This window comes from Aspergillus versicolor (genome assembly GCF_001890125.1).
Source record: "Aspergillus versicolor CBS 583.65 unplaced genomic scaffold ASPVEscaffold_7, whole genome shotgun sequence".
NCBI lineage: Eukaryota > Fungi > Ascomycota > Eurotiomycetes > Eurotiales > Aspergillaceae > Aspergillus > Aspergillus versicolor.
This window is the reverse complement of record NW_024467530.1, coordinates 1,731,150-1,744,047: the sequence shown is the minus strand read 5'-3', so window position 1 is coordinate 1,744,047 and position 12,898 is coordinate 1,731,150. Positions and strand designations below refer to the sequence as shown.

The 12,898-nt window shown below is 50.4% G+C and overlaps 1 protein-coding gene across 1 annotated transcript; it reads right to left on the bottom strand.

Moving 5' to 3' along the window:
- Nucleotides 1-66: 66 nt before the first annotated feature.
- On the bottom strand, nucleotides 67-5,862 carry ASPVEDRAFT_30986 (uncharacterized protein; the record flags this gene model as incomplete). The annotated part of the gene is made up of 8 exons (XM_040810412.1): nucleotides 67-449; nucleotides 505-1,161; nucleotides 1,240-1,362; nucleotides 1,477-1,588; nucleotides 1,658-1,712; nucleotides 1,783-1,790; nucleotides 2,234-5,555; nucleotides 5,624-5,862. The coding sequence occupies 8 exons, from the start codon at nucleotides 5,860-5,862 to the stop codon at nucleotides 67-69; spliced, it is 4,899 nt and encodes a 1,632-aa protein (XP_040670301.1).
- Nucleotides 5,863-12,898: the final 7,036 nt, after the last annotated feature.

Sequence of the window (12,898 nt, the reverse complement as noted above, 5' to 3'; positions counted from 1 at the left end):
ATCACTCACTGTAAGAAGATAGTTGAGTGAGATAGCAAGAGAGGAAGACGATGATCGCCACGTCCCCTATGAACCTGCCGCTACCGGAGTTTTCCTCGCAATATCCGGCGTGGTTAGGTTGGTATTATCCAAGTCAATATCGCCTGGAGCATCTGCTATATCGATATCGTCCACCGGCTGGAAGAGATTCCCCTCGATTGGACTGTTGACTTGGTCGCCAGTTGAAAAGAGCCCACCACCGCGGGCTCCACCCAGCGCATGCGAAAGCATCTCCTTGATTCGTACATACTGATATTTCTTCTTGGTAGATATCAACGTGTGGCTGACCATCGGTTGTGGCTGGGAGCGCGAAATCGCCGCCATGACAGCATCTTTTTCTTCGTCTGAGTCGACAGGACCATTGTTCTCCAAGTCGTCTTGGAGCGGTGCGTTTGCGTCGATGGCCGCCTCTGTAAACCATTAGCATACCCCAAGTCCAAAATCTGGCCAATAGGGTAAACATACTCTGCTGACGAGCCTGGTTCTTCTTCTGATATGCCTGGAGTAACATGTCATACGGCAATGACCGTCCAGGCACGGCACGTTTTGCACCCATGGAATGACTCTTGCAAGTTAACGACCGGGCACACTGGGCACCATTCGGCAAAGGAACACCACATTGCTTCTCAACATCAACAGGGCCTTTCGGTTTCGGCGCCTTTGGTTTCTGTTCTTCCTTCTTCTTTTTCTTCTTCGGCTCCTTGTCCTTGTTATCATCATCACCCTCCGCCTTGCGCTTCTTGCCTTTCTTTGTCCCATCTTCCGCCATACCCTTGACAGCACTCTTCTTTGCGCTTTTCTGGGCCTTCACCGAATCATCTCCGTCACCCTTATCGCCACCGGCGCCATCCTCATCGCCCTCCTTCTCTCCGGCCTTGGCCCTATTAGCCGCATCCCGGGCCTCCTTCTTCTTCCGCGCCTTCTCCTGCTTCGCCCTTATACACCCCCTGATATGCTCTGCAGCATTCTGCTTGAGGACCGGCCTCTTGCAAGTCTTGCAAACTACAGTCTCGATGTGGTCTTCTTCACGCGGTTTCCCCGTGGGGAAAACAGACATCGTCTTCTCATCGATCTCCGGCAGGATCGGCGATGAGCCAGGCGAATTGGGTGGCTCTTTGTTGTCTGGGAAGCAGCGAACACAACCGGGCCGTCAGTAATCGCTGCAAAGGAAAGCTCGGATCATGTTCGAGTTATCCTCACCCTTCTTTTTCCCTAGTTTCCCTGCCTTCTTTAGCTTGATCTTGCCCGGCTTGGTATCCTTCTCGGAGAACTTGAATCCCGATGCATCGATGAAGTTTCTGGAGCCCGATGCGGCCGGCGATGCTGCATTATTGAAAACGGGGCGTTAGCGCGATTTAATAGTAATCCAGGAGGGATATAGATGACTATAGATGGATTGGATGGTGGCTTTAGGGATATTGGTATTAAGAAGCATACCTCGACCGATGTCGCCGTTTGTAGGCATAATCAGGGTGCAACAGGTTGCCGTGGCACTTTCCCACAGCAAACGGACGAGCAAATTATAATGATAATAACCAGTAACTGGGACCTATACTAGTGGGCCTGAATTCGATAACTCTGATTGCGTGGATGGGCGAAGCCTTTAGTCGGCCCTTACTATGTCGTCGTTCATTAAAGATGGGGCAGCCGCATCAGGAATGTCACGTGCTACGCTAGGTGTCCGAGACAGAGTATGACTACAAAGTGTTATCTGAGATCTCGCCCTCGTCCAAAACTACTTACTTCAATAGCTTAATAAACAAATTTCAGAAAAGCATATCATCATCATAATCATGATCATAAATAATAGTAATACTACTAAACAATAGATATGGTTTTATATCCAACAGGGTTATGATGGGGAGATTGGTAGAATCGAGACCGAGGAGGCTTTGTCACCTTGAGATTGCAGGACCCATACACAATGACACCAATATGCTCAAAAATAAATAAATCGCAACACTTTTCCTTTTTCATGCTTCTGCATTCCCCTTCCCCAAGACGATCCAGCGTCGATCTAGGTTTTATAGAGCATTTCAACCCCCTATTCTGTGTCACTGAAGGCGAGAGAAATAAGTTAAGAACTTTATACACGGGTAGAATCCAAGGCGGATTAGAAGGTATAGGAAAAATTCAGCGCTGCCGAGATACGTTAGCCTTTCCCTTTATAAAACGGGAACTAAGAGTAACTCACACGTCCGCGTCGTCCCCCAGACGGCTGTCCTTGTACAGGGGGTGCTTGAGAGTAAAACTGAGGAGGATACTGATACATCTGGGCTGATCCCATGACAGGGCTGAATTGTTGAGGAGCATAAGGTGACTGGTTGAGCAATGGGCCCGGATTTATTTGGCCTGGGGCTGACGACATGGGACCGGGTTGGCTTTGCATACCCCGAAGGTTGTCCGATCCAGCGGGATATCCATAGTTAGAATTTCCCAAAGGCGGATAGAGGCCACCTGGTGATACACCCCGAGATTGTGCGGCTAGGAATGCTTGATACTGCATCTGTTGCTGTGCGAGAGGAATCATAGGATCCTGGCCGAAATTGGCCCCATTAACGCTGCCGATCCCATTCAAAGCATTCATGGCGCCGGTAGAACCAAGGCCACCAATGCCGTTGGCAGGGTAAGGCTCAAAATTCCCTGTATTCTGAGGCTGTTCGGTTGGCAAAGACCGGGCTCCATCAAGGTTTTGATTCATAGCAGGAAACTGTCCGCTATACTGCCTATCCATGGACGGCTGCGAAGGATAATTGGAAGACGCTTGTCGGGAAGTGGGCCGATGCTGTTGCTTCTCGGGGTTGGAAGCGTGGCCAGTACCCTCACGACTGTGGTGATTATCACGAGAGCTACCCCGCGCGGACAGACCGACTTCGTCCATTAAACGTTTGTAACCCTGGCTTGGTGTGGCTTTGAGTTTGGTAAGAACCTTTGAGACGTTCTTTACGACTTCTGCTCGCATCGACTCATCAAAGAATGGTGTTGTTAGAACCTTAAAAATCAATGTGGCACCCGAGGTTTGGTCGCTCAGGATCTTCTCCAGCACCTCGTCCCCTGGACTAAAAAATAGGGCTTTCAACACAATTTCACGAGCCTCAGGCTCGTTCCGTTGATTGATTACCTTGAGAACCGTCAGATACGCAACCTTGTGTGTGCATAGATGCACTAGGTGAGGAACTAATCTCGGCGCCAGCACAGTGCGACGGCGGGGGAAGGTGCAGGTATCCAAGAACCAAGTAAGCAATAGAGCGCCGTTCGCATTGGTGGCGAGCTGCACACTATGAAGAGCGATCGCTGCTGCAAGCATTCGTTGTTGATCCTTCGTAGCATGATGGCTTTCAAGACAGGCACGCATAGCTCGAGCTCCGAATCGTCCTTGCGAGACCTGCCACATCCGGCTTAGCATAGTTTCGAACACGAAATCATTGTAGGGGGACCCAAAGCGCAGACAGCATTGGAGGACATAGTTCCCGTATTGGTCCAGGAATAGAGGCACAGTGTACGGTCGAAGAGCGTCAACGATCATCCGCATCTGCATCGGCGTTTTGGCAACATCGATAATCTTTTGTGCTGCCCAGGTACCATTCTTGTGTACGCCAATTTCACCTAAATGAGGTGCGATCGGAACTAACATTTGTTCTTTCGTAGGCTCGGAGCAGAACTCAAATAATTTCTGAACAACGGTGTTACCTAGATAGTCGGAAGCAAGCTCCGCGATTTCCGGGAGCATTGCCACCGCCGTCTCCTCAATTTCCTGGATTGAACAGGCTCCATTATCGATCCTTTTGCGAATGTCACGAAGGCGAGGGGCATCAAACATTCTAGTTTGATTCGGTTCGGGGATCGACGGAATCTCGTCGTTAAATTCCTGAAAGGTGATCGCCTGCTGAATATTCGCGGTAATCTTGGCGGCGTCATCGTCACTTGCCCCGAATTCTTTGACAATCTGTACCATTTCAGGCTGAAGATCAGGAAGCGAAGGTAGCTGGGGAACATTTGTTCCGCTGCTGAACTTGTCTGCATCGGGAGCAGTCGATTTCGAGTTCGGATCTGGCGTTGGTGAAGGTTGGGTACCGTTGACTCCAGGTGTGCCAGCGTTAGATGACCCAGGCACCTTGGCGTATCCGATTCGAACAGGACCAGCACCAGGGAAGATTTCCTTTCCGTTGAGCAAAGACTTGGCTTGTACAGCGCTCTCAATACGCTCAAAATTGACAAACCCACAATTCTTATGGGTCAGTACACGCGTGGACTCGATTTTGCCGTACATGCTGAAAATAGCCTCCAGAGATGTTACAGTCGTCGAAACGGGGATACTGCCTATCCAGAGGGCCCGAGTTGGGCCATCTTGGTTGTTCTCGTCAACCAGGTCCGTAGTACTGCGAAGCCCTATGTTGGCGCCACCGCCTCCGGCTAGATGCATCATTTGAACAGCCTCTGTCAGGTCATCATATTCACCGGTTTCGGCAATGTTCAAATCGGCAGCACTAAAACTATTCTCCAGGCGCGACGGCGTCGCAAGATAATTGCGAATGGACGATCGCTGCGGAGGAGCTTCGAGAATGCCTGCAGTCCTTGCACGGGGTCGATTAGCTGTCGCATGGTTTGCAAATGCCTGCACTGCCAGGTTGTGTTGATGGATCTGGGCTTGAGTTGCGGCCAGCTGGGCAGCTGTGGCAGCTGCGGATGGTGTAACAGTTCCCGAGGGAAGTTGTGAGTAGCGACTTTCGTACTCGAGGTCTTCATCATCAGCATACTTCTCCTTCGCATTGACCGAGTAAGAGCGGATGCGACTGTTGTTTTTTATCATCGCTAGCTCAGCAAGGAGCGGGGGAAGCGAGGACGACTGTTGTTGTTGCTGCTGCTGCTGGAGTAGGACATCAACGGACGGTCGTACAAGATTGGCCCGAGCTTGCTGCGGGGTTTCTGCGAGACCAAGATAGTCCAAAGTCTTCACGTCACTATCTGCGAGTCCGTCTCGCGAGAACGACGATTGACTAGGCGAAGTCGGTCCCTCGGACGATCTAATACTGGTGAGGGTTGTTGCTCGATCACGGCCGGTGCCCCAGTTCGTAGAGAATAGTGAAGGGCCGAACGGTCCTGAAGACCCCAGGTAGTTGGTGCGTTGCGGCATTGAGCCAGCCCGAAGGCGTGAAAGATTACCTGTGCCGCTGCCACCCATGGTTGTTGGAGGCTTGATACCTGTGTCGATACCTGACACACCAGTGGGTCTGAACGGGCTGGTCGAAGGCGTGGGCCGGGAAGTTTGGGACATAAAAGGCTGCTGAAGGTTCGCCTCGTTGAGAACGCCGACTGGAGAAAACCGAGACGGGACTGTACCAGCTCGGGTTCTTCGTGCAGGCCCGTTCACTGAACTACTTGTAGGAGGCACTAGGTCCGGAAACCCCTCCTGGCTGGGTGACTCGGGAATATTTTCACGAAGAGGGGTAGAATGGCCGCTAGTTGGAGGACCCCAAAACGGAGAGACGCCTTCTTCCGCTTGTATCTCGCGTGCACTATAGTAACCACAGCCGTTAACAAATGGTAACGATGTTTGAATTGGTCCCCAAGATAAGTCACTTACCGTTTTGAGTATAAGCGGGCACCAAGTTCGTGAGAAGGGGATCCAGCCCCTAATCTTGCACTTCCAATTGAGCCCGCAGCACCATTGAGACTAGTAGACGACCCAAATGGAGGCTTAATGGCAGCATTTGCGGACGAATCACTTGGAGAACTGCGACCAGTAGAAGTCCCAGACATGGGTTGGGTGGTAGGAATATAATTGAGGCTCATATGACCCTCGGGCCGTGTCACCGGTAGCATTATGAACTGGTACCTCCGCCACGAAACTTGGTAATAAGTTGTCTTGGTAAGGACTGCGGAGCCTTTGTATTATGCGGTGACCACGATATATGAATATCCTGCACGATCGGAATCTCAACCCACGGCAACCATAGGTTCGAGGCTGATGCTTCGGAAAATGGCGGTATATTAACCGTGCACCACAAGTCGGATGACAATCAACGCAATGGAAAATGTCTCAGACTGTGTGCTGCATTAGGGCTTTGCGTGATTCAGGTAATGAGTGCGACGGCGGGGTTGACCGGAAGAATCGTCCGAGTGAATACGTAAGCTCGAATGAAGCTGAGGTGTAGTCTAGGGAGACGAATTGGATAGGCAATTCGCCAGCGTTCGGTCGTTAGGCGTAGAGATCGAGAAAAGTAATCGCGATGAATAAAAGAGTCGCTTGGCTCGTAATAGAATCCAGCTGGCACCAAAGATGCAAAGTGTACTAAACTCCAAAGCAAGGTGGGCCGGAAAGCTGCAGGGCCTCACGAGGAGAAACAAGACCGAGGAGATGCGATTAATCGTCGGGGTAACAATGAGAGAGAGAGAGAAAGAATAAAGGCGACTCCAAGGTGCAAGGGCCAGAAAAACCGACTTGGTGGTGGCTGGAAATTAGCAGGCCAGCTCAGGGCAGAAGCCGAAAAGTGGAACGGCAGGCTATGGAGAAAGGATCGGGAGATGACGTGACTAAAAAGTGATACAGTATGGAAAGAATTAGGAGAGAGAAGAAAGACGAAGAGATGGATAAGAAAGGGAGAGAAGAACAGGAGAGGTAAGAGCAGGATCGGAGGATGCTGGGAGATCACAGAGGAGTTGGAAGGGACACAGAGGAAAAGACTTTCGAGTAGGCGGTTGCGGGCTGCGGTAAGCTGGCTGGCTGTGGTAGCAGGGCACCTGGAGCTCCCGGCTGCTTCGCGCCCTGTGGTTGGCCCGTTGCGTCGTCAAATGTGCCAGAACGAACTGGACCTTTGGAAGGCTCGCCCTTTGTCGAGGTTACTCTGTATTCACCATTCACGACTGATTATTCTGAAGCTCTCGCGGGCAGAAATGAATTAAGGACAGTGCCACTGGGACTTTGCGTGCGTCTGCACTCTAAAACCATGCATACGATGGAACGGCCAGGATGGCTGTGGTTTTATTCAGCTTAGGCTTTTTCACTTGTGAGCTGATATTGTTGCTTTTGCTCGTCTCGTCTTTTTATCCATATTCACCCTATCAATGAAGTTACCAGGGTTGCATTAATCAATGACCTCCTGTCTCTCCAAACTCTAGATCCTGTGCGGCTACGGGGCGTTTCAGGTGAGGATCCAGAGATGTCAGTGGAGTTGATTTCGGTGCCTCGAACAATGGCGTTTCTCACCTTTGCACCGAGGAGCGATCTGCCTCCCTTCGTTGTTTAATCCGATGGGCACTCGAGGTGGCCGACGTCCCCTTGCCGGCCTTCCTTCCTCCGTGAGCAAGACCTCCAGTATGGAATACAGGCTTAATGTGACAGGGGCTTTCGAACAACAGCCCTTCTCAGGAACGAGCAGCCCCTTTCTGACACCGTTGGCAAGTTGATGATGTGCCAGCCTGCCAATCACGGGCTGGACCACCTTACGAATTCTGAAACAGGGAGGGATCTGAAAACTCGGCCCCGTTTGGATGCTTGACACTCTTGAAACATCTTCGACCCCGCATTCCAACGCCTTTCCTGATGAAGTTCTGCCTCCGCTACGGAAAAGGCCGAAATGGGACCGAACAGGTTGTAGTAGAGACTATTAACCGCTATGGGTCCTTTAAATAGTACCATAGATGAACACTTTTGACGGCAGTTATAGTTTTCTATAGCTTTTCCGACTTGACATCAGCAAGGAGGTAAGAAGGGAGTCTGTGCTTGTGGCCCCTTCATTAAGGCAGAGTCGGAGTATACCGGCCCCTAACGCAAGGAGACAAGGCTGTCGTAATATTGGGACGCCCGGCACATCAGAGATCACTCCCGAGAAAAAGTGAACGTGGATTGGTGGTGCATCGAATTCTCCGGGCACTCTTGGCCAAGACAGCAGCAAGGAGATAAGGTATCAAATAGAGTGCCTCAGGCACAGATTTCCCGAAGGTCTGATTTAGACCGCCACTTAGTAATCTGCCGACTTTTCTATACCGCCTTCAGAGCTTCCATCGGCGACGAGGAGTGATCATAGTGGCACCCTTGTCCTCAATCATTATATTACCAATTAGCAGTCCTACATTATATGCTTATGATATTTATTCTTCACGCCTTTCAACTCTCAGCGGCGTATTAGATGGAGTTAGGGCGGCTATTTAACCACTCACGCACCTTATAAACGCGTCGTACCGAATTCGCGAACCATCAAACGATTGATTACGCTCAATATTTTTTTCACCGGGTAATCGAGAATGTCACACGATGAAGATATGTCTTCATCCTCTTCCGACGAGGAGGAGGTTCCCGTGGAATCGCTCATCAAGGGACGTGAGAAGCGGAGCACAGCTGGGCGACAGATGTCCGCCCTCTTAGACGCTGAGGCAGATGATGAGCTGGCGCTATTATTCGAAGAGGTGGATGACGATAATGAGTTTGCAGCGGATGTAGCAGAAGAGGGAGGCGAAGAGGATGATATGGGACTTGAGTCCTCTTCCGATGACGATGATCAAGGACCGAACGCTCAGGCGGACGACTTCGAGGGAGAACAACAAATTCAGAAGGAAGAAAAAGAGGAAAAGAAGAAAAAGAGGATTCGAGAAGATCTTCGGTATAGGATTACAAGCAAGAAGGTGAAAATCGACCCAACCGCCGCGCCGAAGGTGCCAACGGCGGTTCCTCCTCGCCCAAGGAAGAAATCGGAACGAGTTTCATGGATTCCCACGGTTGACGAAGGACCTACACGATCTTCTTCTCGTCGACAAACTATGCAAAATAAAGAACTCACGCATGCTCGGTTAAAGGATAGCGAGGAAAAGCGTGTACGTTTAATTGCCACAATGGAAGAAGCAGCCAAGCGGAAGGCGAAGCACAAGCCGAAATCGATGACGCAGGCTGAACGTCTCGCAGAAGCTGAAAGAGTGGAAAAGCACAATAGCAAAAGCCTCAATCGATGGGAGGAGATGGAAAAGAGGAAGGCAGAGGAAAGGCGAGCGAAGATTGAAGCATTACAGAATCGTCGCCTCGAAGGTCCTGTTATATCGTACTGGAGTGGTGTCGCGACTTGGGCCGATGGTCGGTTAACGCAAGTTGGGAAAGTAGCGATCACACCAAAACCGGAGAAAGACGACAATGGGCGGAAGAAGAGCAAGAAGGCGGATAAAGAAGGGAAGAGTGTCGCGGAGCAACCATCGAGCAATACTGTCACTGAACCGGAGATATCACAGGCTACAGTCCCTATCAATCCGAACGAAAACGCCACGCAACCTACCAAAGACGCTAAACTAGACCAACCTGCTCAACAAACAAACACCGATACCGATGTGGTCGTTGATCCGGCACTGGGGGATAACCACTCTGAGACCAAAAATGAAGCTTCGATAATCTCTACTCAACTTACTAGCCCCACAAAGGGAGCATCAGAGGACCAGTTACCGGCGTCCACATCCAGCGCATTGCCAGAAGCAGACGCAGCTTCTAGCGTGCCAAAAGAGAATGTGGAAGTAAATGGAGATGCGCAGGTTTCCGGTGAACAACCAACAAAAGCAACTGATAGTGGAGCGGCAGAAGGGACGGCAGAAGGGACACCAGACCGTCCGACAGCACCAAACTCAACGTCACAAACTGATGAAGTCGCAACAGAGACTAAGGAACAGATTCCCGACGCCGAATCATCACTTAAATCAGAGAAGCCCAGCGATGTCGCCAAAGTGTCAGCTCCCGAACCACCAAAAACCGCTCAGCCAATACCTGGCACTCAATCGACATCCGAGCCTGCTTCAGAGTTGCCGGTTTCCAATGCCCACGGCCTTGATCAGCCAGACGGGGCACCGAAGGAGAGCCCACAGGTCCCAGTGCCAACCGAACAACAACCTGATATTCATATAGATGAACCAAATGCGACAACTGCGGATTCACAGCAACCTCCGGCTGCCCCTGCGGTCATCGAACACACCGGACGATTCCTCACTGTGCTGGAGAATTTTGACGACAAAACTGCTCAGAGTCGAGACTTCAGTATCTACTTCAATGCGAAGAAACCACCTAGGCTTACAAGTACGTGGAATTATCTCTCCTCCTGGACTCTTTCTTTCTCTTTCTTTCTTTCTTTCGTTTTTTTTTTTTTTTTTTTTTTTTTTTTTTTTTTTTTTGTCTCGTTACTAATTTGTTCTATCAATTTCGTCCTCACCTGGTGATGTCACATCTCTTCCACCGCGTTATCGAGTTCTAGATCCGTGCCTGCCCTGCGCAAACTCATATGCATACCATGAAATTCGCCATACCGCTGCTCAAAAGTATTCCTGGAGTCCTATGCTTGGATGCTACGTTGGACCATCTGGTANTCTCTCCTCCTGGACTCTTTCTTTCTCTTTCTTTTTTTTTTTTTTTTTTTTTTTTTTTTTTTTTTTTTTTTTTTTTTTTTTTGCCTCGTTACTAATTTGTCATAGAAATATCGTCCTCACTTTGTGTTATCACGTCTCTTCCATCACGCTACCGAGACCCAGATACGTCCCTTCCATTCGCAAACTCATATGCATACCATGAAATTCGCCATACCGCTGCTCAAAAGTATTCCTGGAGTCCTATGCTTGGATGCTACGTTGGACCATCTGGTATTGCCGCGCGCGGCGTACCTGCAAGGTTCTTAGATCCCAGTGCCCCGAAAGAGAGCAGCCCAAAACCTGCCGGCACAGTCGACGAGTCCAAATCCACAGATAAGGATGGAGAGGCTGCAAAGACGGCCGGCCCAAATAACCCAACTCCAGCCGCGGCCTCGACTACACCTGTGGCCACACCTGCACCCGTTACAGTTGGCGCCAGCGATGCCATGGATATCGACAAATGATAGCCGGTGGTTTTTCATTCCTGGCCTTTAATGATGTACAATACCGCTATGATACCCTTTAGGATAAATTCTACAACTCACTCCCCCGATACGGCCAACTGTGTGGAACCACCAACCTACTTAGGATAAAGGCCAACACTGACAACCATTCGCCCTTACACGTAAAGTACATTACCTAATGTAGGCAGAGCGGTAGGTGACCGATCCACAGCCAATAATAATATGCGCCTACTATTCCGGGTATGCGTCTTTTGAACCTGGACGGTTTAGCCTGTGATGGAGCCCACAGCACAAACAAACAAAAAAGAAAGAAAAGAAAAGAAAAGACAACCTAGTTTAGTATGTAGATCCCGATCGACGGCCATCGCAAGCCAACCTCCACTTCCTGACTGGAAAACATCAGGTTCAACTGGTTTTTAACCTGTGCTAGAGGGGTCTTAGCGTGCGGGGGATAATAGGCCGTCTTTTGCTAGGTCTGTAGTTGCAGACTGGTTAGAAGAAACCCCTAGTCTAGGTATAGACAAGACCAGCCAAAGTCGGGCGGGAAAGCGCAAGATCTGGGGGAATGGCGTCACATCCGGGCTCAATAATGAGATCCGAGTTTTTTTTTTAATTCCCTCTTTACAATCAGGGAAGTTGACGTTTTTTATTGCCTCATTTGCATCAACAGTCATGCTATATTGTATGTTTTCTTGCGTCATCCGGCGAAAACTTTGCAGCGGACTGTCCAGACCCAAGGGCGAACGATAATTGGCTGACACACAAGTTTATTGTTTGGAATGGATAGAGTGACAGAAGTGGACGGGAGGTCGACGGGAGGTCTGCGTAGATCCATGGATGCAGAGGGCACTGGGATGCCCCAGCGTTGTTTCTGGGTTGCATCGAGGGCCGCGATATCCGTGGACTGCGCTGGATCAATGCTTGGTTGCAGCAGACTCAACGACTACGTACTGGAGGGTTTAGGGTAGACTTGCATGGACCGTCAAGGCAAATGCAGGTTCCCATCATGGGTCCACTTGCTTTTCTATGCGCAAATAATACAGTAAAGCGGCATGAAACGTGATGTTTCGCCTTGCCGGCTTCTATAGCGTCTACTGGCCCGGGGCTGTCCTTGCAGCGCCAACGGGATCTATCATCGAGTTAAAATCAAGCACAGGTTCTTCACGCCAAAGCAGCTGGCGCCGGCATTGCACCGCGCCGAAATCGAGGCAGCTAATGACTGTTTTTGGTTGACCCCAGGCAGACACTCTTTGAAAGCCTGAGCGTTTGTGGAGAATGGAATGTTTCGGGCTTCATCATCGACGTGCCCCACTATCGTCGTTTTGAGTTTTCGACCTTTCAGTCTTGTCACCCTTGATTATGTGTCGTTTTTCTTTGTTTAGATCCTCGAGTCTCTGTTGTAACAAAGAGACCATGCTGAAGAGCCTGCGGGTTTTGAGAACCCCGGTAGTGGCACGCAACTGATGCCTGCCTTGTAATCGGTAACATTTCCTCCAAGGTACACGCAATTTGGCGGCATTCACGAGCGGTGTGAGGAAAGCGAGGAGCAGTGAAAAGGGCACCCAGGTGAATTGTTTCCCACCAGCAGTGTTTCCAACGAGAAGGGAACGATCGCCCTCAGCCCTCCGTACCTCGCCCTCCCACGTTGTCGATACATGCAGTCTAGCAAGTGGCCCAATCGCTGCTACGTCTGCAGCCAATGTCGGAGCTCTTCTGCAGAGCACTGGCCTGCTGCACTCATCAGGCGGTCCAACCTGAAGAGTTGGCAGAAGAATCACGCCCGCCCAGGTGAATGTCGAGACACAGAGAATGTGGAGCACAACGAATGACATCGACCCATCACCTTGTTTTGTCCTGCATGAGCAAATTTCCCATACTGGGGGCATGTCATCCACTGAAAAAGGAAGGCCCGGCTGGGAGACCCGGAGAGAAGGATTCAAGACGAGGACCAGGGAACTGGAGGGACGAAAGCACGGAACAGCCGTCAGTCAAGGGACGGCCGACTATAATTAGTGTCGACGTCA